We start from the raw sequence: 27899 nt of genomic DNA, 5'->3' as shown, positions 1-27899 counted from the left end.
ACAGGATAGCAAAAGAGATTTGGCAATGGTGCGAGTGTAGGAAAATTTGGATTTTCGCATCTTACATAGCGTCCAAGAAAAATGTCGAGGCCGATAGGGAGTCGAGGATAAAGAATATAGACACGGAATGGGAACTGTCGAGTTGGGCATACGAGAAAGTAATTTCGGAATTTGGCAAACCAAAATTGGACCTGTTTGCATCCAGGATTAACGCGAAATGTCAAGCTTATTGTTCGTGGCACAGAGATCCTGATGCCTTAGCTATTGACGCGTTCACGATCAACTGGAAATCGGAGTATTTTTATGCATTTCCACCGTTCGCATTGGTTCTCAGGTTCCTTCGAAAAGTTATCGCAGATCGCGCCTGTGGGATTGCGATAGTGCCGAATTGGCCTTCGCAACCATGGTTCCCTATATTTATGGACCTTCTCGTAGAGAAACCGATGATCTTCGCTCCCGCTAAATGGCTTTTATTGTCCCCTTGTAGGTCTCTCCAGCATCCATTACAGAAATCACTGGGTTTGATTGCCGGGAAATTGTCGGCGAATCTTACCGCCGCAAGAAATTCTCGGACTCAGTGATCGAGACGTTGTTGGCTTCTCTCGCCGAGAGTACATGGAAGCAGTACTCAGGACCTATTAAGCTATGGGCGAATTTCTGTCGAGAGACAGAAACAGACATTTACAAAGCGAGCGCGAACCGCATTCTCGAATTTCTGCAAATGAGATACGGTTCAGGAGCCTCCTATGGCACATTAAACGCGACGCGATCGGCGATCTCGTTAATATCAACGAACGACATGACTAACGATCGGATTATCAGTAGATTTTTTAAAGGGATTTTTCGGCTTAGACCAACGAAACCTCGATACGACGAAACATGGGACGTCGGCATCGTACTTACGTATATTGCAAACTTATATCCTCTCGAATCATTAAACAATCAACAATTGTCAGAAAGATTAGTTACGCTGTTAGCTTTAGGTACGGCTCATCGAGTGCAAACTTTCTCGCTCATGAGACTTGACAATATTTTTCACTCGGCACAGGGCTTCGAGATAAGGATCTCGGACATCATTAAAACGTCGAGACCAGGGGCTTTCCAGCCACTTTTGTTATTGCCGTACTTTCGCGAACAGCCTAGACTGTGCATAGCGAGCACGTTGAAGAGATATTTGGAAATAACAAAACCACTCAGAGGCGATTGCAGTAACGTACTGATCACTTCGAGAAAACCCTTCAAATCGGCGAGTACACAGACAATAAGTCGTTGGATCCGGTCAGTGTTGGCAAAGAGCGGCATAGGACCTGAGTTCACGGCGCACAGTACAAGGCACGCGTCTACGTCGGCTGCCTTGGCAAAGGGGTTGGATATTAGCGCGATAAGAAATACCGCGGGCTGGTCAAAGGACTCGCAGGTATTTGCAGAGTATTATAATCGGCCGATTAAATCGGGCAGAAAAGACTTTGCAGCAACCGTGTTCTCATAATATTTATAAGTTATTGCATAAGATATCATTAATTACATTTTGTTAGAATCGAGGTAAGCGAATAAAAAACCGCTGATTCTTGTTCAAGAGAGACCACTGGTCTCGATAAAAGTTACTTTTTTGTTGCCTGAGGCTGTTTAGAAAATAATAAAATAATTTTTTCTCTGAACATCTACGATGTAATCTCGAAAACGAGACTCGTAATATAATTAAACGATCAAACGAACTTACCTGTTGTGAAGTTCGATCGTAATTATATGTAGAGTCTCGTTTGAGATGATTACATCCCACCCATTGAACGTTTTATTTCCGTTCGTTTCTATCATTCCCTCCCCCTTTATTTATTGAAATGTGTTTGTTTTATTATTTTCAATCCTTATGGAGTACTTTAAACAATATGACTTGGAGAAGGAACAACCGCAGCGCCAGGGGGCCAGGCGCTCTCTTTTTTTTATAAGCTCTGAATATTCGTGACACACTAACGTGAAGTAGACGGTACTACAATGTAATCATCTCAAACGAGACTCTACATATAATTACGATCGAACTTCACAACAGGTAAGTTCGTTTGATCGTTTAATTAACAATTACAATGATATTGGATTAAAAGAATGTATGTTTTGGAAGAACAAACTTTTTGAAACGTCTCAATTATCATTGCGTGAGCTTTTATCGAACATTAGTAATTTAAACAAGAATATCATTGAACGATTTTCAAGATGCAGCCAAAAATCATTACGAAAACATTTGCTTATGGCATTCGATTTGTCCGACGACCCAAGTCTTACGATCACAAAAATGATCTTCACTTTTTTATGCATGCATTATTCGGCGTAATCAACCTAAATCAGACGATAAGAAACTGCGTATAAAAATGCAAAACGCGTATAAACAACCCTACAAACAAGGGCCAATTTCAGCTTTTTGAAGGACGAAAAATTTTTCGAGTCATGAATTCATCCACCGCGCAATGTTTTGCTCGAGGCTGAGATAACCGAATTCAAAAAACGTACTTCGGCATGATGTGAGAATATTGGGGATGCTCTGAGACCCTCGGAAAACAACAGGAACGTAATTTACCGCCATGACTCGTGGGCCAAGAATTTGAGGTTCAAGCACGCGGTTTCAGGGAGGCTAAAGGCGTACGTGTTGCTTAATAGATTCACAGTTCGTGCGTTATAATCCGCCGGCAACCAACTGCGCGTTTGTTTTTCACTCGACCACTGACAGCCAGACAAGGAGAATAAACACGAAGAAACATTCTTGCGAATTCACTGCTAAACTTTAGGATGAGAATCGAAGAATTCGCCCGATCTGACGTGAAGGACTGCAACCTCGCATGATACGCCTCTTCAAGAACTGCGAGTACGCCAAACTTTTTTCTATACTCTCACGAATTTTCTTACATATTAAAATGATACCGCATCGATCCGTGGAGAAAAAAAAATCACCTGGTCACTGGAGTTGCTCGAAGATACTTCATACAATGACAAATGATCGGCCGTGACGTGCGATCTATTTTTCAACGTTCAACCCTCCTGGGAGCGAATAACCGAACCTTTGCTGGAGGCTGACGAATTATTACTAAACTACGTGAATGTAAATCGTGACGTGAAGCGTCTGGCCCTTCGTCGAGACGTATTGATTTATCGTTTCGATGATAACAGACACAGGTTGGATGATTCAATTGTAATGCGACTGTAGCTCAATGCATTTTGATTAATGTAACGTGCGTATACATTGTACAAAATATACTGTCTTGGAGAGAAATTTTAGGCGTCGAATGATTAGGGAATTTTCAAAACCACGAGTTTAAAATCACCAGCTTGAAATTTTTCCAACGTCGGATTCTGCAGCGCTATCTTATGAGTTGGGGCGATTGCATCGAAGAGATCGTTTGTCGTTGCTCCGAAAATGAAATTTTTTTAATCTTCCATTTTCCCCTATGGAGACGAATATCGAGCGAAGACAGTTCCCCTCAGCGTTGTCAATTTCCAGAATGAGTGACGGGGGTTTTCTTTCTTCTCTTCTACTTTCTAGTTAATAACTCGCGGAAAGCTTTAATGCCATAAATCTTGGAATCGACTTAACGGATAAAGCGCGACTGCTTGGTCGCAGAAGTATTCGATCTTGAAAATTCTTTCCGAAGAACGTACAAATAGAGCAAGGTAAAAAAGAAGTGATAAACTTATAATACAAAAGTTTCCGATGCAGCGTAGCTCCGGTTGTACTTTGATAATTTTCTCCATCCCGATTGAATTCCAATAATTAATCGCAATCCCATTAGTGTTTTATATTATTCGAGTATTTTCACTAATACTTACTCACGAAATCTTATTTTCTATACAATTTGGAGCGAGCCTTTCATTTCCGAGAAAACATTCGGGCGCCTGCCGCAATCTCAAAAATGACGTTTCAATTGAAGAGCTGCGTGAAAACGAAGGCAAAGCTTAAAATATCAGCGGTCTTTGAAAAGCAGGATGTGAAATCGTTAACGAACTGTGGAAAATTGCTTTGGTTGAAACGGGCGGCTGCTCGTCACAGAATTTCAGGTCCTGTGAACTCGCGTCCATAGTCCGAAGATAAGCCTGATATTTTTCACTTATTTTTCTTACCGTCGACGACCCTTTAACACCTTGGACTTTATATTAGTACCGTTGAAAATTTACGGACGAGTTATTTTACGTGAAAAAACCAAGAGTTCCATTGTAGGTCGCAAAATACGTGACAAGAAAAGCTCCGTGAAAAGCCTGTGCTTAACGAATTATCCCAATTATTCTGTGCGATATCTTCACAAATGTGAGAAATACCGCGTTTTGCGCTCGCAGCAAATTGGAGCTGTTGAAAACTTGGCTTCTGGGTGCCGAAGTTGTAACAGGAATTCAACGGTTTCCGACGTTATGCGAAATTAAGTCAGGAATCGAATTTATTCCCGATATACCTACTCAGTTGTTCTGGAATTATTGCCTAAGCTTCAAAGTTTTACTAGCTGCGTGGCTCTCCGAGTTCGTTGAATAATTTCAGTACCTTCAACCGAACAGCGTAAACCGAGGATTGGATACGAGCATCCTGAATTTTCTGCAACTTCTGGTAAATTGTATTTTTCCAGGATACCCGAAATTCCATTTCCTTTCCGTCAAAGTTAATAATTAGCGATGGCGTATAATGAGGGTTCATAATGGAAAGAAATGTTCGAGCATTCTCGTTCTCACATGGAAACATAACGTTCCAGTTCATTTTTCAGATTCTTTCTTTTTACATAATTTACAACAAACGTTTTATTCCTGTGAATGAATTCACTCATGTACGTAAGATTAAAAATGATGTAAACGTATTTATAACGCGATGAATAAAACGAAATTGCAAATAGCGACGACTCGTTAAATTTACAGAATTCAAAAGTTATTCATCGCAAGTATTTTACCATTATTAAACCTCGCGAAACAATATCGGAAAACTGTTTTGCCAACAGACGAGCCTGTAGAAACAAAATTTATGAATCCATAAACTTGCGTATTCTGCGCAACAATGACGCTTAATAGGCCAGTAAAAAATTTACATTTTCATTCTCTTCCTGTCGATAAGAATCAGTCTGGTACGGGTACACATGTGCAGAAACCCTCGTCACACGGTCACGTGTTCAGATTTCCATAACCGGTGAACCCGGCTTATTATCCATTCATCGCGATTTTATCTTCGAGCAGCTCGCAATATTTTTAGATCGATCTGATTGGTCAACTATCAGTGTTAGGTGATCAGTCGGATTGTAAGCACTGTGTTTGCGAATGTCTATATTTAACGAATTTTTTCTGCGCTTGACAAAAGCCCGAAGAACAGTCGATTACGTTTGTAGCGAGGCGATATGAGGCAGCGATTAACTATCGCTGATCGTTTGTTTTTTACTCGATGAATAATTTTAACTCAGCAATATAATCACGAGTTGAAAAACAATTCAATGCGTCACGCTCTTCAATCGTTTTTCAGATTTTGCAATTTGCTCTGAACCGTGTAAAAATTGTTCAAAGCTTGAAGAAAAGCTGCAAGTGTTTCGACACGTAACAGTAACGTGTACGTACTGCGAATAATCGCACAGAAACACGTTTCCGATGTAAACTTTGCTAATTCTGCACTCATGTAAACATAACGTGTGTGTCTTTACTGCGCTCGAAACGAATGGCAATATCGCGATGTCAGCAGTACAGCTGTACAAGTACGAGTGTTGTGAATGCTTCTGAAAACTGTCGATGCCAGGGCATTACGGGGACGGAAATTATTCAAGCGTGCGAAAGCAAACAGGACAGACGTTTCGGCGGTTGCCGAACGTGCCCGATTGATCAAAAAAACACGTGTCTAATTCAGGAATACTTCAAATCTGATATCAAAATCTGATATTTGCTTCTCGAGATCAGCCCTCAGCTTTTCCCCTCGTTCTCTCTTTCGTCTTACGATCAAACAGCACGCAGGCTGGTTTAATCGGAAGCAAATATATTTTTTGTGAAACACCTAAGAACGCAAACTTGTGTGGACAATCGATCGATTGACACTGGGTGAATAAAGTACGTCATTGAAGCAACAAACTCGCGTATTCGATTCATCGTTTGTCCTCGGGTGAAATTTTGCATAATTCTGGCATGAAATTCGAATTAATATGCGTAACGCTGTTCGATTTTCACTACTCGAAGTTCACTTTCTCGCCAGGGTGAAAAAATTAATATTAGCGAGAAGGAATCACGGATTTCGCAAGAATTTTTGTCGCGTGAGAAATCATTTCGATACTTTAGTATACAACCCTTATTTCACAACCAATTGCAAAATATTACCCCTGAATCGAGCTGGGTGACGAAGTAACCAAAGGTTAGTTAGAACTATCAAGTTTTCCCCCACGTTTGATTATCACCAAATTTTTTCGCAACACATTCTCGAGACAACAAAGCAATCAAATTTTTATTGGTTTTTTTTTCTTTTTTCTTGTCTCTCATTATTATAATCAACGCTACCACTCTTACCAGTCAATTTCCTTTTCGACATTTGTTTTTGTTGTTGTCGTGATGGAATGTCACAAGTTCTCGATTAAGATAGTGGAAGGGGAAAGTTGTCTCAGCCCGCTGATTGTGAGACCGACTCAGGTGTGTCTCAACTACGATTTTGCACCCGGCATCTGGATTCGCGGGGTATGAAAGGGCGGAAGTGCGCAAGCGCCGTCGGCACTGGCGGCAAGCTTTTGCCCGAGTTGTTCAGTGACGCGGTGGTTATCGCCGAGAGGACTTGTGCTCGGAGAGTGTCACATCGCGTTCGTCGTACCGACGATACTGACCATGTGTGCTGTGATAATTGACCGTGAAAAATTTTCAACGATCGGAAAGTGGCGATAATAATCGGGCCGATAGTTTTGTGAACATTTGATAAATATTCAGGAGACGAAAACGGTCGTGGTTAAATTAATTTAAAAAAAATAAAAATGGGATTTCTCAGACGCTGATCTTCGGTTAATTAATTTTATCTACTTTTGAAAATCGTTGAAATATTTTACATTTTGTTCGATTTCCTCGCTTCGTGCCAATTATCGAACAGCAGCGAGATATTTCTTGTACGAAAGGATAAAGGATTTCAATCGAGTCCGAGTTTGGATTGAGTCGATTCTAAAAGACGATGATGTAACCTTTGAGACACGTTGTGCACACCTGAACTTTGTTATCCAATTTACGGAGGTTCGTTCTTTTCACGAGGGTTGTAAAACCGGGCCAGAGATATACGCTCCGTTATTTTCAATTGGATGTTTCTTCCTTTCTTCTCTTCAAGAGAATTCGAAGCCCCGCGATTCTGATATTTCACGTATAATTGAATTATTATAGCGAACGTAAAAAAGTGGAAAGTAAATAAAAATTATCGTGAAAATAAATAAAATGTAGCTTATGTCTTCGAGTGTTTTGTTTGATAATTCAATATTTGTTACCTCGACCAAGTACCGAAGTTTGTCAATATATCAATTCAATCGTCAGATGTACACAATCCGTGACATTGAGAATCCCTGATGCTTGTATCGTCAAAAGAAGAGATTATAATTCGTGCACACAAAATCTTAACCATGTAAACAATTTCAATGAATGGTACGGGTAATTTTACGGTGTGAAAATCTCACTAATATTAATGCCATTAATGAAAGTGACGATGATAACAATAAAATTAAAAGCGTGATCATTCGTCGCGAGTTTTAAGAATCAAGTTCAAAGAAAGTGAGAAAAGCGACGAACTCGCGAATGGAAAATTTAGGGGAAGATATTAGCTATGGAATGGATTTTAATAAGGTGGTGAATAGAGTGACGACGGTGATTTCAGTGGCAAGATCGTTCATTGGATGTTGGTGGATCTTGGATGTGTCCGGTGGTGGAGCATGAAGGGTGTTACATCTCTATCGTAACGGTAAGAGGATCAAATTGCTTAAGGGGTTAGGTGGGTTTCAAAAGCTCAAAATAGGTACATTTTTATGAATTTTTTTTTACTTAATCAACAGAATATTTCATTCCATCAATTTAACACATAAAAGATACATATTTTCTAAGTAGCTTGTGAAATTTTCATTGAAAAATATTGAAAATTAAGGCGTAGACACGTCGTCTGCTATGACCCCTCAAAAAAAAGTTCTCTCGGCGTAGTCAGGATAACTCATGAGAGATTCATCTGAAATGCAAAAACCAAAAATTTTCTGTTAGTAGATGTTTAAAACTCGTACTTGGACGAAGGAAAAAAAAAAAAAACAAAAATTACATTTTTGGCGGCGTTGAAAACAAAAAACCCTTATTTTGAGTAAAATTTGCACCCTTCATGGCCTTGAAAAATTACTTGGAATAGAAAAAAAAAAAATTCCTTCGTTCAAGTACGAGATAATGTTATTTTGAAGAAGTGTGCAAAATTTGAAAGAGATTGGTTCATAAGTTTTCGAGAAATCGTGACTACCGATTTCAAAAATGTAGTTTCGAGAAAAACGCGATTGAAGACTTACATTCAAATAACATGTAAATAATCGTACTTACACCGTATAATGATGCAAACCCATGTTTTTTCCACGTGCCATCACCTGACACGGTAACATCTGTCGTATCTTCAACATTATTTTCATCACACGTTAATTTTTTTTCTTGATTTGCAGCAGACAACAAAATTGATTCGGCAACAGTTATGACGCACTCATGTATTTTATCAACATAAAAATTGTACGTTGATGCATTCAAGAATGAGGAACTTATATCCATCAAACCACAGAATTTTTTACATCCGGCAAGTCCTAAGCCTAGTATTCGCATCACAAAAATAAACGAACAATAGCTAAGCAGCTGCCTCGATATATCTGCCTCCATATACCTGCGTCACGCTCGGTTATAGCCTGATGGGTGAAACATCCAAAGGCTATATCTCTTAGAATATGACTCGGATCGTTTCAAAATTTTAAAGGAATATTCTCAACATATTCAATTATAAGATAAGCAAAAAAAAAAAAAATTCGATTTTTTGAAATTTTGAAACCCACCTAACCCCTTAAGGAGCGTGTCGCGACTCGTTCGCAAGGAGCGTAAGAAGGTGTCGCGGGCTTTTTTGCCCCCAGCTAAACGCCGGGAAAGGCCCATCATTCAAAACTCTGTCGTCACCCTCACCGTGTACCTACTTTCGTGTACTTCCCAAACAGGGACTGAAAAAAAATTGAGGGATTAACGAGACGCGGTTCATACAATCATTCGTCGAATCGTTATCGGCACGTTTCAATTGCATCTAGTCATTTTTGACCCTTGTTAATTTTGCTCGTGGAAAGCTAATGAATGTCAAGAATTTTGTACAACGTTAGAACGATATTCATTAATCTTCACTCAGCAGGCATGATAAGTAAACACGTCTTATGCGATTGAGTGACTTTGAAATCCGAGGTGATATTTGGGCCAGTAAAAATACACAATGAAAATTCCTTTTCGCCTACGTTACGGGTGAATAAATAGCCGCCGCATTAATAATTGCCGAAGGCTTATCAGAGCGAAGGCACGTAATGTTCGATGTTTTATTACAACTTGTGGATTCGTGGCGCGATACTTTTATACCTGCTAATCGTTTCGCACAGAAAAACAACGCGATATTCATGATACGCGTAGAAAACGTGTCGCGATTTACATCCTAGAATAGCTGCGGTGACCCAGCCAGTTTGGAGCCTTCCTTTACTCACCTACTACTCCAGACTTTATACGTATCGTCAGTTTCATCTTCGCACGTTGTATACAAGCATCGCAATAACACATGTGATATAAGAATTCGGCTCAAATGCTACGCTCTTTGCTCATATTTTCATCTAAAATATTCACCGCAGTGAAACGTAGACTTCCAACTCTGTCCCTCTAAGTAAAAATCTTCGAAAGCTATAATGATCTAATTTACGTTTATCTCGTAGGGATTACTAACTTTTTCAATTAAAAATAACCTCGAATAATTCTGTAGGAATGATTTTTAAAATTTTTACTCCGTGAATGAAGTATTCAGGAATGACGGTGGAGTGTAAGAAAATTGAGGAAGAAACTTGAATCTCTCTTTTTCGCTCATATCTGAATCATTTCTATCAGGTATAATTGATGTTTGTCAAATTTGTTATTATATCGACACAGAGCGAAAAGAAATTCTCGATATTCCAATTCACCGAGCGAGTGAGATACAACGACAAATTGTTATGGTAGAATGCCGGAGACGCATTTCTGTACGGCCACCTCGGCTGATTGTGAGATAATTAAAACGAACAAACGAGTTTGGGCAGTGGTAGGCGATAAAAATGGTTGGTCGTTATGGGAAGTACTAGCGCTTAAATTTGAATCAGGGAATTAGGAGTAATTAGCTGGCGCAATTAAACTTAACAGACCCAGGATGATTAGCCACGAAGAACAAAAACCTGAGCTTTTGACCTCGTGCCCTGATCCGTTTCGTAAATAAACTTTGCTTCATTGCTCTTAAATCTGTAGTACACAAACTCACCCCTTGCCGAATATTAGGGGGTCCATGATCTCCGAGTTATCGGAGTGAAAGCAATCGACCTCGGTTTAAGGGGAGGGAAAATAACTGATTTTTATCCTACTAGGAAAGCTCATCGCCTCTCAATCAACCCTCGTATTCGGCGCATAATATTCAACGACAATTATCACGCCATCCCATTTTGCGGAGAATCAGAAACCGCGAGGACTCGTTCACCCGTGTTTATCGTAGCGTTTACCGTGTTTGAGTTGAAGTTTGCGTGCCAACACCGGTACATGCGAACACATGTGCCATTATACTGCAGGGGACGCGGCCTTGCTCATTATTTTAGCTCAGTTTCTCGGCAGCAATTAGCGTCAACGAGAACACCCGGACGGTTTTAAATCGGCGATGATAATTTGAGAATCGCGCGAAGACCAAGGGAGAAACGTGTTGAACCGGAATCTTGCGTCAAGATCATTTAATTTCTCGAAAAAATATGCATCCACATCGATTTGCTAATTAGTCTCGATTATCGTATCGAAGTTAGTAACGTTGCCGTAACGTTTCGTGCCAAGGAATCACCGCTGTTTCGTAATAAAACAAAACCCACTCGCAATCAGAAATCTTACTTCGTTGAAAAACCTTGTAGAAATTAAGCTAGCGGTGATTTTTTCCCCAATTTTTCGTTACGATAACTTTACTAACTTCGACCTCGTTCCCGAAATTACGACACGGGTTTGAAATCCGAACGAATTATCACCCCTCGTTGAAAAATACTTCTCGTTTATCAGAATGAGAGTCCTTTTTTTGCAGGGGACCTTGAAGGACTTTTTGATCCTCGACATTCGTACCTTCGCGCTTAGATATGCAGCCGCTGTGGCCAGCGACACGTCACACTTCCGTGTATGCATTTCAGCGCAAATATACGCGAAGCAAAAAGCTGCACGCGAGGTTGAAACGTGTCTGAAATTCTCAGCGCTCTATATTCCGCGCATATACTCGACGTATACCTCACGCGATACGTACCTTATACTCCTTATAAACGACGCGGCTTCGGGGCACCAGATGCGGAGATACACGGATGTTCCTAATTCAAACTCAACCTCTCGCGCAAGTTCAGTGATAGCGGACCCAACCAGCCAGACTATGAGTAGCTGCACCCCGTACGACTACGAATATTTTACCTATCCGCACTCAACTTTCCGGAACTTGAACTTGTAACACTCGCTCTGCCTTGTGGGTCTCTTTACTCGCTACGGAGGTTCGAGCTCAGAACTGCGAGGCTCGTTCGAACGTCTAACTTAATTTGAGTAGTCGAGAAAATTGCCTCAATTTTTTTCCGAAAAGATAAGAAGAATGGATTTCGGCGGCTCGAATCTGTTTGATATTTTTTCGACTCAACTGATTGCGCACGACACTTGGATTCTTGGATTTATTTCTCGATAGCAAAAGTTTTCTCCAACTTTCAATGTAAAGTATCGAGAAAAATGAAAAAAAAATTCTAAGAAGATTGAATTTTGTTTGTCTTTTCGTGTATCTCGAAGTATAACTGTTATTAGTGTAACGGTTACATCAATTTTCGAATAATTTCTTGATCGAAAAATTGCAAAGGGTAGTATTCGCCAGATAATTATCCGTCTGTACTCCAACAATATCGCTGAAAAGTTTCAGGGATTTCTAAAGCACAGTAAACTGCCGGCACGCTGGAATTCGAAGTATCGTTTGCATTCCGATGATGTTGTTTTTCGGACTACAACTGTAGATTATCTCCCTGGTTCTTGGGAGGTGGAAGGTCAGGAATTACTCGCAAGCGAAATGAGATTTCTCAACTTACCGAGAGTAAACCTACGCACCGATCGACGAGGTTCTTAGGGCATACTTGTTCGATGTTGAGGCATCTCAGCAATTTCCAGACGCTCCCACGTGCCGTATATTCAATTCAATGTAATTGGTTGGCTCGCGGCAATTAGCGCGGTGATTCCCGGGAATTCCCCCACCTTCGTCCCTGCTTTATAAATGGCTATAATACACCCGCACTTATTTGTACCCTCAACACCGTCATCGTCACCTCAGGAGAGCACTTAGCTTCTCACTCAAACATAACGTCTCGTCATTCGCTCGATACGTTATGTCCTCTCGCACACTCTTTTACACGACGCCTTTCGCGCGTTTCCTCCAGTCGATTAGCAACCTTTTCCCATCGAGATATCCGCCTTTATTTCCCGCCCGTCAAACTCACCGAAATTCGCCGGCTCCGTAACGTTGCAGTTGAAGTTTCCGAAAGAATGTTGAACTCTGATTAGATCCTGGGATGTGATCAAATATTTCGTTTTCAACGGATTCCGAAATTTGTTAGCTAAATCGATGAAAAGTAAAGATGAATTAAGGGGGGTGGGGGTGCAGCTTGGACGGTCTAAGATCATACCTATTTTTGGAATTTAAAAAAATAAAAAACGAAAACACCAACAGCAATTTGAGTCTGAGGGTTTTATTAAAAAAAAAAAAACGGCAGAATTTTGTCATTGAAATTATCCGGTGGCACATATTCCTCGGTCAATTTTTTTTCCGATCGACTTGAAATTTTTACACAATCTTTAGAACTTGTTTATCGATTCGACCGCATGGCTGAATTTTTTAATTTCATTCCCAAAATTTTGTTACATCATTTTTTGGTCGAGAAAATAAAACTTCTTGTTCGTAATCTGTAATTAGGATATGACTGCAAATAGATGAATTAAAACGGGTCAAATACACCATTAACAAGGCAATTGGTATTGCTTGGAGTTAGGGAGTAAAGTCGCTTTCTTAGAGCCGATAGGACTACAAGTTTCATCTTTCGGTGCTGTCTTCGTATCGACGTTCTTCGGGTACAGAAATCTGCCACCGTCTTGAGAAGTTGGTGATCCGGTTATCCGCAACTTGACTCGTATTTACGACTTCTTGAGGCGTGATTCGGTGAAACGTGGTGGTAGTATTTTAATCACTGTTTCTCTGATTAAATGATACCCTAAAACTGAAATTGGGTTTATATAAGAAATTGCACACGCGGGTGCTTTTCGATGAAAAAGCCCTGGACTCCGTTCCAGGAATGAAACGACGACCAATTCGCGTGAGTGACACCCTCGCTCTTTAATCAGTTGCCAATACGTAGCGTCGTGCGAAAAGAGGACTGCAATCTCGTTTGGCAGGAAGTCGTGGCATGCTTTGATGGTTCTAGGATGATACTCTTGGTTCGTTGGAACCTGACCGTCGATAAGCGGGTTTCATCGCTCGGTGGATTCTTCATCGATCGTGAAATTTCCTCGAACACTGCAGAATCAAGACCGGCCTGAACGTCGTGGAAAAATATATACCTACGTTCGAAATTGAAACGTATTAAATACGTACCGCGAGTGACTTGAAATTGATTGAAAAATTGTTGAACCACTAAATAAACGATTCTCGTTGAGACCTTGATCCTTTGATCACGCGCAAGCGAAATCCTTGAGTGTGTTATGAGAATCCGTTAACACGAGTGTTAATTGCGAAATTAACGAGACAAATTTCATCCCCGTCTTGTCCCCACACACGTACATGCTAATAATGCTACAGCTACCAAACGACGCGACGCCGAGTAAAATTAGCATGAGGTACGCGCTGTTCTCCAGCAGATCCTTTCCCAACGTTGAGTAGGCACTGTGATAACGAATAACCGACGATTTACAAAGAGTTTCAAATGTTTTACTGTCCCACGTTTTGAATTTCCTCTCTTTTCCCTCCCAATCTTATAGGCGTGAAAATCAATGGACTCTGCGAATTTCCGGCCGCTTGGAAAAGCGATACCGAAACAGGGTGGTTTTGAGGTCGGTTTTTTTTTTTACCAGCGGATCGCTGTCAATGGGGGAAAAAATTTATACCCACGCGGTTCAATTTCAATTGGCAACTCTGTTTGCCTCTTGCATGTGTGGCGCGTCGAATCCCCCTTTAAGGATACCAACCAACAATGGGTATAGATTCTGATTTATTCGGCGACCCGAATAGAGCAGTCGCCTTGGTGCAGAGAAATTTATCACACAATTGTTGAAAAGGACTTTTTAGAGGTCAAGGTAGTTTTCAAGAGTGGACGGCAGCCTAGCCTTTCTCGGTGACGTCGAGACGGTGTTATTACAGTTGAGAAACTTTTCCGACATTCTTCTTCGGCTTGAAATTTCACATTCTCTTCGGCGCGCTGCAAATTCAATGACATACCTACTTTTCGCGTGTATCTCATGCATCGTGTAACGACTTGACACTTCGCACGTTCATCTTGTTCGTGTTATACTAGCTGTGAATATTATTCAGCTAATTTTTAACCCTTGCACTTTTGTGTATAATGTTGGTGTCGCAGCGGGGTCGCCGCATACACCGCATATATCAGAAATCATGTCGTAGAAACGGAAATATCCATTCGGATAGCTTGAAAACATTTATGGGATACTCTTTAACTACGATATTTGAATGCGAATTAGTTATGTTTGGGAAAATGAAATTTTGAATATGCCGGAAAATGGATCGTTCTACTCAAGAAATCATAATTCACTGAATTTTTAATATTATGAGCTGAAAATTGACTGAGTAACTCTCAAGACACAGTTATTGGAATGAAAAAATATGGCGATACTGGGCGATGAGAAAAAGGTATTTATTTGAGTGAGTGTAGTTTAATTTTTGAAAAAAGTATGAATTACCGATTTTTACGATATTTCATTATTTATCTTGGATCAAATCAGATTATTTTGGATGATTTTCATACGGCCATTTTGACCCCGGTGTACAGCGTAAGAATTTATATGAAATAATTTTTCGAACACATGGTCGATACGAGTTTTAAATTGAGGTGAAATACTGGCACAATTTTTATTAATTGGTGAACTAATAAACCCGATAGAGGTATGCGACGAAGCGTTCACCTGAAACGAAAACCATACAATTATTGACTTATCAGTTCCGCATTAACAAAGGCTGCGAATTACCGTGCAATAATTAATAATTGAATGCTCACTATTATGGTGCAGAGACACAAAGCTATGTTATAGAATATCCGTCTGGTTCGCTTTAAACGTGGCTAGAATGTAATAAATCCCCGATAACTGGCGTACGGATGGATTATATGAAATTAGAGAGAAATTGATGCGTTTTCACATCACGTTACTCGCTGTAGTGAGATAATTTTTAAACAATTGTCGAGTGATTTGAGCGGTGCTGTTATTTAACTTCGTTGAGTTATAATTGAGAGAATTTTCATGTTTGCCTATCAAGCCTGATAAATCCACCATTTATCCAAGGCTAAAAACCAAAATAAGCGGTAAAATTTTTCGATAGCAAAATTTGAGGACAATTATTGATCGCTCCTTTGAACATAACGATTCAACAAATTTGAAGTCGATATTTTCAAGACAACCTGGAAGTCGAGTGGGTATAGTAGGTACAATAATCTTTACGCTAAATACAAAATCGGATCTCGCAGCAGATCCTGAAACATCGCTGGTTACAATAAAATTGTAAAATTGTGTGTAGAGTGAAACTAGAGAAAAAAAATTTTGACGTTATTCCTCGTCTTATGTCGTAGAGGTATCGTATTATCGAAAGTACAGGGAGAGAAAAATTTGAGAAAAATTACCCTGCTGTTACTATAATCGTGATGTAAAAGACACCTAATGCAGTTTTTACCGTGCTGCATCAGAAAAATGCGTCGTCACATTTTAAATTTTGTGCCGCCGAAATACATAGTTTCTAAGCGAGATAGTAATTTTTTTCATAAAAACCCGTAATTTTTGTAACATGCATCAATAAGAAGTGCATTAGGTGTCTTTTACATCACGATTAGTAACAGCAGGGTAATTTTTCTCAGATTTTTCTCTCCGTGTACCGAGATTCAGAAGAACGGTAAAACATCTGGCACAAAGAATACTCACCGGTCTTCAAATAACCTTTCGAAAACGAATAACGAGAAATTGCGAATCAGAATTATCTGAAATTTGGTTTTCTGTCAGGGATGATAAACCGCCAAGTATGTAAGGGAATCCAGTGGACTCGAGTAGGATCTGCATCAAGAACCGAAACAATGACGGTATATTATCACAGTTGTTAAGCTGTTTATAATTTATGGCTAATTTAACGGTTGGCTTACGGTTCGCGTCCCCTTCCATCCCTACGTCGTTGTTGGGTCAGTGCAAAACTGGTTAATCGTTCGTTGATTGATCGCTTTGCACCTTTGCCTCGGCGGCGTTAGATCTACACAGCCAAGAAGACCAGCTTATGGCCGGCTGATCCCCCGGCCAGATAATAAATCATCGTGCAATATGCCGCAAGCGTGACAAAACATCCTCAAATACCTTGACAGCGGTCGCTGATGGAGGTGCGGATCGAATGAACGGTCTGACAACGTAACATTAACATGAGGAAGGGAATAAAAAATCAATTGTTAACAAGGGGGTAACAAAAAATTGTGGTAAGTGCTTGAAGATGGTTGCAAACATGCGTTTGTATCTTCATCAGATGTGGAGAAAGTTTTGACAAACCGGGAGGAATACTTTGGATGTAGAATCGACCCGATTATTTAACGACCAATCAAAGTACATGTTGAAAGGATGAACTTTGAATTTTTCCAGATTTTTTTGACACGTGATTTATTCACGACGACTCATCCAATAAATTGATTTCAACAGCGTTGTGATCTTTCACTTCGATTACATTTAAATTTTATAACAACAATTGATGAGAATGTTGCAATTAAAATCTATCAGACGATTTTTTTACGAACGACTTATCAGAATTTACTGATATCCAGCCATAGAGGATCAGCAAAGTTTGAGATTAACAATAAACTATTATTCGTAATAGTTATGGATGATAATTATACATTACACTTTATTCTATATATTTTACAGCACAATTACGTTACATATTTATCCAGTCTATTGAAACATTTGGAAATAAAGAGATAAAGAGAGTGAGAATGAAAGATAAAGGCAAAAAATAAGTACATTCTTGTTAAAATCTGAGTAGTAGATTTTTTAAATTTTTTTCAGAAAATCTGAGAACCGGAACTCATCGAATCAAATGAGTAAAATATCAGTTAAAATATTCAGCGAGATTGTAAATTTATTATCGCATAAAATTTTTCATTCGCAATAATTGACAGAGTAGAACGAATAGATCGATTTACGGGGCTGGTTTTCTTTGAGCAAATCGGAAGCGAAGCAGGAATTTTAATAACCCGGACCAGCTGTTATTGATGAAAGACCGCGTATCGCAATATTCGTGCTTACACGCCCGTGTCATGTATGCATATTATATGTGTCGTGGATAAATTCTGTCATAAATTTTCTCAAGGTAACTATTCCGGTGGATATAAGTAATATATTTGGCATGAGGATCAAGTTAGAAAATATAAAAGGCTTCAGAGGCTGGGGGCGAGGAGGAGGCCTGGCACAATATCCATGCAAAGAGATAAGATCCAGCCTTTGAAAAGCTTTGTACCTAAGGTTGCATCGTCTGTGTGTCGGTGCGTTCACATACATACATGTATACATACAGATATACATATATATATATGTATGTATATTATACACCAACATTTTTTTGAAAGATTTATCGTTGGCAAGGAAGCTTCGCGCAAAAGGAAAAAGTCGCCGGTTGTTGGTCGGCGGGTATTAGGAGGGCCATGAAAGGTACAACGCATCAGCCACTATTAATAAATCCACCCACCGTGTTGTCTAGACTCCTCGTATAAATGCCTCCTATATCCCTTACGTGCAACGAGATGTGTATTTATTATTCAACCGCTTAATGTAAGGATGAATATAAAATATCAGGGTGCACCGAAGGCACGTAATTCATTCCGCGTATCTGCTCGCTTCTGTATCCGTTGGATCCCCTGCGGCTAGATCCAAGTAGAGAAGCTGATTCTCCGGGGATCCCTAACGCCCTTACAGTCTGGGGATTTATTTCTCGCCTAAGTACTTTCCATCTGGATATTCATTTCTCCTTGTAATGCATCTCGGAAGCGTAAATTCGATTTACTCGAATATGTTGGATTTGATTCGCATCGAACGGATACATCGTCCCTGCACGAAGTTTTACAACGAGGTTAAATTCCGAAGATTTTTTTGGCGATGTGCAGTGGAATAAAATGTCAATTTATTTCACTGAACATTAAAGTCAATCTAGCGAGTTCGTCGAATCAAAATTAATTCAGCATTCTTTGATACTTTTAAATTTCAAAGCTGTATCCAGCTACGTTATGGTTACACCAACTCGACTTTCTCAGGAGTGATTCTGCATGATGAAAAAAGATTGAAATATGTTTTCGGCAGGCACTTTGTACCATTTTTCAATTTCCCCTTCTAAAAATCATTTCTCAAGATAATTAGATTCTTGCTGGATATTAGTGAAAATTTAAAATTTCTTTTGTGTTCTGATCGAATGGAGCGAGGTACTGTTTTTATTTTTTTTATTATTTTTTTTTTTTTTCACTTTACGCGAAAGCCCCTATCGTCGAGACTTAATACTGCAGCTCGGGTTGGATGAAAAACAAATTTAGACGAAGGTAGAGATCAAAGAGAAAAATATCGCTGTTTGAGTACGGATGTTTCTGAATGAGAAAGAAATTGATATGAAATTTGCAACATATAATTCTGCAGAAGTGGAACGACGTTTACACAGCAGACATTTAACTCCCATACAGTACGAGTATTATGAAACAGAAATATTGTGTGTACACTGCAACATATATCTAGAATAAAACTTGGCTTGAAATTCTGACGTAAAATCGTGGAGGATATGAATTCACTGACGTCATTAATTCCTTTCCTGTTTTCTTTTTTTCATTACGTTACGTTTTTCTTCCCTCTTCGCAAGCTCAACTCGGAGATACTGCAAATTTTAATTGGCCGCTCTCTCGCTTTATTACTCTTGCATGTTCCTCTGTCTACTTAGTCGTCTATAACGCGATCGTATTGTTCACAGGCTACGCTGTCGCGTGGATCAGATTATGTGTACGTTCAGGCTTGCGGCTATTAATCTGCACGGAAGTGTCTCGAGCTTATCCCTCGACTGAGGAGTCGCGTGCCATTTTGAAAGATCGGGAAAATCGACGAGATTTATTGTTAACGTCTTTGTACAGTTTTTATGCAGGTACCTTGATATTGGCGCAGAATTGATTTTTTTCGGACTGTGAATCGCTGGTATATCATCGGACTGAAGTTTTTTTACATTATTGTAATGATGGATCTTTGGAAAAAGTGGTTATTTTGCCACTTTAAGATTAGTTTGAATTAAGTAAACCGTTGATGCAATATCGAAAATCTCTGATTTGGTAAATTCACCTTCTTCGGTTATTCTAAAGTAGCGAAATAGTAATTTTATGATTGAACGTGTCGACATTTTAACGTTACCAACTTCGTATTGGAAAACAGAAATGCTCCGAATTCCATACTTGGAACCCTCGGCACGAGCCCGTCACTTTTCTTATGCTCTTAATTAAGAAAAATGTGTTTACCTTTAATACCCGCCTTATCAATATTCATATTTTAATATGAACCAACGACACGTGACGGATCTATCTATATATAATATCAAGTAACAGTTACGCGAGTTAAAAACGCTTCTGAAATTGTAGCTATAATTTAAGGGAAATTTTTCTGGTCTCAGATACTTTTATGCATATTATATTACATAATATTCCACACCCGCAAGCCTGCTCAATGAAGCTGTAATTTTATACGAAAGGGTTAATACATCAGTTCGATCCGACATGACGTAAGGAAACTTACTTGTTTTATAGGCGCATAAAGGTAATGCGTAACTCTCGATACGTGCGTCAATCCAAATTTTCCAAAACACGTTCTACTTCATCAATCGGCAGGAATTGAAAACTTTAATATCGACGAATCAAGGTTTTAATTTCTTCATTTTTTTGCACGCCGTAACCAACTTGAGTGTAACGATTTTAACTATAGCGGTATACGATCAATTTTTAATAAGCCGGTAGAGATGTATCGGGCTTTGAAGGGGAAGGGAATCCAAGCCTCGCATCACTCTTGCACTGCAAACTTCCAAGTGTAATATATTTACACGATTCATGAAGATAAAAATATTAGCGTTCACCTCAAAGCGGACGTGATAAGATTTTCGAGGCGCGCACATCGTGAGATCAGCTTGCGTCGATCTTGCAGCAAAAAAGTAAAAAAAAAAAGAAGGCTCTGCTTTACACGGAATAAAAAATTTCTCAGTGAAAAAGTGATCTTCTCAATTTTTCATTTTCCTGAGGTCCACGTCAACGTGCGTTTTTACCTCGATTGTTATCCTAATATTATGCTTTATTGAAACAATCCGAAGTTGATTAACTTTAATTTATTTTTTCGCGGTTTCATTTGCGTTGTAATGAAATCAACTTGGAGAAAAATAAGACCTGAAATAACGATCAAACGGAGAATCCGTATTTTCACGACAAATACGAGACTGCAAACAAACATTTCGAACGAATAACTCACGTAACGAACGCCCGTAACGGGGTGATTAATTTTTTTCGTCACTAAAATTTCATTATAATTAGCAATTAGCAAACTGTCTTCAAGAACGCTCAAATGAATTCACGAATTATGTGAATTATATCGCGTTGACTTGTACTTGTAAAAGGTTACGCACAGGCGTGCAATATACGCACGTAAGAATGCCGGGATATGCCCTGGAAATTACTCTTCGCAACGATAATAAGGCGAGTAAATTACTTCGGTTTGAAAATAAATCTTTCAAGACTGGAATTCTTGTATAACTCATTAATTACTAATTAACGCCGGGTCTCCCTACTGTGCAGGTTTCAAGACAACTCGCAAAGTCCCCTCGATCTTGGCCGAGCCTGACGGCGTTTACAGTCGAAAGTAAATGAGGTGCGAAATGCTGAAAGTTTTCAATTTAGAATCAATTCCTTTTCGCACCGGTTACGTGCATAATAATATTTAGGGGAACGTGGGACATGACGGACTCCCAAGCCACTAATTATTTTTTTTTGGCTTTTGACCACCGGGTACAAGTTGTTGAGATCTATGTCGAACAAGTTCGTCATTACATTGCCATAATTTCCAAAATAGAAGAAAAAAAAAATCCGGGGCCTTTTTTTCTAATTTAAAATTTGCTATTTTCTTCTTGTTCAATGACTCAGCATCCTTTGATTATACCTGTATCGAATGAATCATTGATTGTCTATCAATATGCATGACCAAAAAAATGTATATTCCTGGAGCTAATGGCCTTTGTCTAAAATATAATTTTATTAAAATTTATATATAATAATACCTCAAGTTTAAAATAAAAAAAATTTCTGTATATATTCGACGTTCCTAGATATTGAAATTTAATAACGAAAATTCCAAAAACATTAAAACTTTCTTTTGGTACATATAGATTTAGTTTGATATAGTGTCATTATATGATCAAATCAGCCATCGTCTACCTCATGATCAAACACGTACTATACTTATCCTCAAAACGATTCTATACCAGAAAGGTTTTTTCCACAGGATTATCAGGTGACTTGTGAACCCGAAATTCCTGTTCACCTCACGTTTCACGATCGGTTACCGTCAAAGAATTCTGTCGATAATCCGGAATGTGATGAACATTCATACAAATTTTTCACCTAAGAATCTTTACATATGAAATCTCGTACTAAGGAGAAGTAAAACAATAGTCATTTTTCTTTTTTTTCTCGTCTGGCTTGCTTAACGTTGTTTCAATTTATATTCGTGGTAAAAAAAAATTCTCGAAACTCATCAATATATAAGATAATTGAAAAAAAATCACTGCTGATCAAATTGATCGCAAAACTATTAGGTGACATTTTTTTTCTTCCTTGATTAATTTCGGAAAGAGGTTTCACAAATTGCTAACTCGCACTTATCGTCGTGTTTTGAAATGATGAACATTTTTAAAAATTACCATTTTTAAAATACCCGAAGAAGTTGAATTTACAAAATCCGAGATTGCAGACCTTGTATTGATAGTTGACTAAACTTAAACCATTCTTAAAGTCGCAAAATAACCACTTTTTCCAAAGATCAACCATTGCAGTACATGACAAACTTGAGCCTGCCCGAATACTCGAAAAGTAAACATGTTCCGAACCTAGTTTCGATATTAAACGAGAAATGCACACATGCAGCAGCGAGATACATATTGAATGAACGTAATATCAATCAGGCGATAAGCCGAAGGCAGAAACCTCGCGTGGAGGAGCTGCAGCCGTACGTGATGCAGATTCGCAAAGTGTTTTCAAACATGCGATATAACACCGTCATGCACTCCAGGCAGAGCCGGTTAAATGGATGTTTACATGCAGCTGCAGGCAACTGACATCAATAACCCTCTAGAACCACTCCAGAATCTCAAGTCGCAAGTTTTGCGTCCGAAGTCCGGGCTTCCATACAGCCGGGGATCGTGTGCGGATACAGTTCCCGAACAACAAGAATTTCCAATTTTCCTTTGACCAACGCGATAATTGCTTTTTGCTCGGGCGAACCGGTTCCAATGTTGGAACCACGTCGCGACCCACCAGCGTTGAATTCAGTTCCCACGGTTAAATTTGACTACGCGAAAAGTTTGGCCAAACTTTGCTCTTCACGCGTCGTTTTTTGTTTTTTTCTCCTGCTCCTTTTCACTTCTTCCCTGCTGAGCTGATTTTGATCTCTTTCGTCTGGTCGGTGACAGATGTCGGTTTATTTTATCAAGCAGACTGCTTCCCGATGGTAAAAAATATCTAAACAGAAAATTCCCTTCCGATTTTACGATTTTTAGATTATTTTTCACGTTCCTGTGTGTGGGATGGGGGGGGGGGGGGTTAGGTGGTAGAACTACCACATTTTTTGTATCATATTGTCGAAATATTAATTCCACGAGGAATATCGTGCCTGAAAAAGTTTATTGGGTTATGTAAATTCGAGCGAAACGGATTCAATTAATGCACGGGTAATGCTTAATGATACTCAAAAACCTTGTCTTAATTGTTCTCGACGTTGATGTTGACAAGGAAAAAGTTGAAGAACACGCTGGTTCCTCTTTAAACGGAATAATTCAAGAGATTCCAAAGATATTTTCAAGTACATTCCAATTTCACTGTATTAAGTATATCCAGATGAAGCATATTCTCATTTATACGAAGCCTCATTTAATACCCGTCAGAGCGGCTAAGCCACTAATTTGAATCGTTTTAACGGTAGGGTAAAAAACGCGAATGCAGAGAGAGAGAGAGAGGGGGGGAGGGGGGCGGCAAAATGATGTTAGAATAAATTAAAAGCAGTGATCTGTATTTCGAAAGGATTATACACTTGAATCGGTATTGTCAATTTCAGGCGACAGCAGCCCCTCTCTTCAGATAACGTCGTTGAATATAAACGAAATGCAAATTTGCAAACCCGCTTTTCGATTGCCCCTTAATTCTCAGGTACTGGTATATGAGGGGGGGGGGGGGGGGGGGGAGGGATTAATTGACGATACGATTCCAAAGCGACGCTGCGATGTTTCTCCGCACCGGCAAAAAGAAAAAGAGAAGACAACCGACAAGGAAAGTAAAAAACGTCAGACATGTATTTTTTTACAGACTAATTCAATGATTCAAGAGGTAAGGATCATCCCCAAAGTTCACTCCCGGAAAAAACAAAGGATACAAACCCCGAGGGAAACACACTGCGCATATTATCGTCTGGTCATAATGGACAACGATTTTTTGCGGTGAACTTAAAGGGGCGGGTTCGAAATTCCGAATTTGAAAAGTTCTGAAGCGCCATATTCCGAGTGTTTTGGTGGCGACACTTATAGTTAAGAAATCAAACTTTGAGGAAAGATCACAGTTTCGAATCGTTCTAAACCCGACGCTCAAAGTTCCGAAAGGGTAAAAATGAGAAAATTTGAAAATCTGAAACATCCAATTTCCGAATGATCGAAGATTTTCAGTTCCGTGAATTTCTTGATTGGTAAAATTTCACCAATCGGAACTTTCTTTGTTTTAGAGTTTCGATATTTTTACTGGTCCTCTACCGGAATCCTGGTCATTCTGATTTTTAGTTTTTTTCTAATTTTTTTGCCCCGATTCGTTGAGTAAACTACGCTGTGTGAGTAGATTTTAATTTTTGGAATTTTACGCCACCCAAAATTTATCTTTCGGAATTTCCTCTGCTTTTTCAAAACTTGACTCTATCGTAACTTGAATTTTCACCCTCTAAACGACCGAATTGGCTGGTGAAAAAATACGTGTCCAATACTTTTGATTCACTACAACATATTGTCACAGAATGTACAAAATCGATGAGGTCCACTCCGGGTATTTTCCTCGTCAGTGAAAATCTGATTTCACAAAATGAAAAATAAATTATACTCGGTCCGGAAAATCGCGACTTACGTCGCGTAGTAAATGCTAGTATCTGATTATTTACGATTTATTTCACACTTGTCGCGCATGTGTACAGAGTCGTTATAAGTATTAGGTAAAGGCACACGTTGAGCACGCGTGGCTATAAGAGCAATGCCCGTACATACGATAATATAATAAACCCTGATGCAGAGTGTTGTAGTTCTAACGTGATTACAATCATGCATAATGCATTAGCCTCGCGTGCTTTTAGTACGGTCGGTAGCAGCAGCGGGGAACGTATCCGTGGGCGGTAAGGATTCTTGGCGTGTGTCTGTGTGTCGGTGATCACGCGTCCTTTTCCTTTCTCGACTAGGCGTGTAATGAAATTCCCATCGAAACTGCTAATAACTTGTCGGCAGTGGTCAATTTTACGATCAACGCTTTTTTCACTCACGCTGGTCGCATCAACGAGGAATGCGAATCCCGGAAGCAGTTTATTCGCCAATCAACGACGTTGCCTGCGAATGGGATGCTTCAAAATTATAGACAAGGCGATGGAAGTTTCGCGAGCATAAGGATCCGGATATCACGGTCGAAAAAATTGCACATTCCGATACGTAGTAACAAAGTATTTACTTTGCTTCAATCGTGCTGTACAGTGATTTTAAATTGACGTCACGGAAGTTGGAATTGATATTAACCGTTCCAATGCGAAACAACTTTTAATATAAATTGACAGACTCACGTGGTTGAATCGGAACAAGCTCAAAGTAGCTTTGAAAACCAATAATTTCATTTTTTAAACATTGACGAGCAGTAGAAAGAAAAAAGCGACCTGCTTAACCTAAAGATTCCGACACAAGAGAAATGTGACTAAATTCTCTCTGCCGAATCTTTAAAACAAAAAACTTTTTTCTTTTTTTTGCCCTTGTAAATATGCTCGTCGAGTTGCTTCAGTCGTTTTTTTTTTTTTTTTTTCTTTAATCGTAAAATACAAAATTGTCGAGCAGTTATCAAATTACCTGGATGTTTCAACCTTCGATAAAGACACTCGAATCGAAGCTTGAGAAAATTTTGCAAATATTTCTATAACAATCCGTGCTATCAGCTTGAGTGTGAATTTCTGCAATCTTGTTCGGTAATATTAACGGGTAATTTTGTATCGCTGCGTACGATTCTCTGGAACAATATTAATTTTACGTTGTAATCTTATCGCGTCTGGTCTCTAAAATGAGATCGTAGTTCGTTGGCTGCAGGTTTGAAAGGGTGCACGAGCAGAGAGGGCGCAGCTCTGAGCTGCTCGTACGTTCGTGGGCACGAAGCTTTTGTCCCAGCTAATTACCCCACACGTACGAACGGCACGTGGTGATGTATGTATACGTACCTATGTGTTTAGGTATTTACACAACCACAATGACCTTTGCTCTTGATGTTGACCGGTAAGCAGCGTTGTTTGTGCGCCCCAGTCAAGCTGTTCTAACGTTCTGGATTCGCGCAAGCTCGTAACAAACTTAACGACGAATAAGCTTCTTGCAATTTCGACGAGAACGAAGGAGAAAAATTCTCGAAGCGTTTTTTTCCCCCCACAGACTGACGTATCGTTCAGATCTAATAAATATTCAGAAGCTGAGGTTATTTTTTATCTCATTTTTAACCAGCAGTCTTAAGACATTGTTAATAACAACCACTCGTCCCATATAAACAAGTTTTTAAAAGTCTGATTGATTGAAATGTGATTGAAAAAATTAAATAATAAAAAAGTAAAGCGTAATCAACCGAACACGGGTAGAAATAAATCACTCGGTGCTCTGAATAGCTACGCGATGCAAATGAGAGCAAACAGAGCAATCTGGCGGACCAATTATGAGGTGATTAATTTTTCACGCTTACATTGATAATATGACATATTCAGATCTGCACAAATCTATATATGATCCAAGCACCCGACTCGCTGTAATTATCGATCGGTATAAATGGGGATTGAAAATTCAATGACCGAGTGCTTACTCATTGTCAGTCAGTAATCTTGACATTTTTAACTGCAAGCTGTGAGCGCATACTGTGACTAATATTCTTCACTTATACGATATTGAGAGCTAATTGATCCGTAAAATGTGAGAACTAATTAACTGCAGGATATTCAGTATCGGAATAAATAGTCTGGTAATTACTGTCCTCGAGTTTCGATATACTTTCGAACGAGTTTCTGACTTTCTTTTTTATTACTTTGCGTTTTGAGTGAATTCTGATTTCATCAGAAAATCTCACACAGCTATTCTGCGGATTGTGAATCAGATTGATGACAGACTCAATTCCAAGATGCCACGAAGTAAACTTTCGCTTGTTTCACTCGTAAGGGGACAAAATTGCCAGCGCAAAGTTTCCTAGGAAGCAGCGAATTCTCGACACGTTCGTATCGGGGTAATTGAAGGGAAAAGGTGGCTCCTCAGTTGACATGGAAAGCTTGATATACCGAGTGACGTGTTGAGCAAGGCGTGAATCCCGGACACTGCATAGCAGACAGACGATCACGTGCGTAGACAACCTCATATTCCACGTCGGTTAAACGAAACCAGAAAATTTATCCTCGAAGAGTCGAATTTCAAAAGAGAACAACGATCACAAAAGTCCTGAATATCTTTACTCGTAATTATTGATGAAAAGGTCAGGGCGCATCATCTATCTTCGATAACATTAAACCACCCGAAATACTTTTCTAAATAAAAGTGTGAGTCCATTTTTATTTACAAATATGTAACAAATATTTCAGCTCGATGAAATATGGTGAAAATAGCGTCTCACAATTAGCGTCATCAACTACCGAAATATACTCGATACCGAGTTAAAACAACACGATTAGTCGTAGCGTCAGAATATTTTCCAACTTCCGGTACGCAGCGCCTTGTACGCCACACACATGAAAATTTTCAAACTTCAAAGTAATTTCCACTCCGCAAAGCTCGCAACCGGAATTTCGTTTGACTCGCAAGAACACTTTTTAGTGCTTCAGCGTATAATTATTTTTTTCTCTCCCTCTCTCTCTCTCTCTCCCTACATGGCCTTTTC

The 27899-nt window shown here is 39.3% G+C and overlaps 1 protein-coding gene across 1 annotated transcript in view; it reads left to right on the top strand.

Annotated features, from left to right (window-relative positions):
- The first annotated feature begins 6746 nt into the window (after positions 1-6746).
- LOC124298502 (suppressor of lurcher protein 1) overlaps positions 6747-27899 on the top strand; it is a 370352-nt gene continuing 349199 nt past the window's right edge. The window contains exon 1 of the mRNA XM_046750604.1: positions 6747-7909. Within this exon, the coding sequence (XP_046606560.1) occupies positions 7862-7909 (48 nt within the window). The 5' untranslated portion in view covers positions 6747-7861. The remainder of the gene's footprint in view (positions 7910-27899) is intronic.

The sequence above is a fragment of the Neodiprion virginianus genome, chromosome 1, assembly GCF_021901495.1.
Source record: "Neodiprion virginianus isolate iyNeoVirg1 chromosome 1, iyNeoVirg1.1, whole genome shotgun sequence".
Classification (NCBI taxonomy): Eukaryota; Metazoa; Arthropoda; class Insecta; order Hymenoptera; family Diprionidae; genus Neodiprion; species Neodiprion virginianus.
This window is presented reverse-complemented; position numbering and strand designations above follow the sequence as displayed.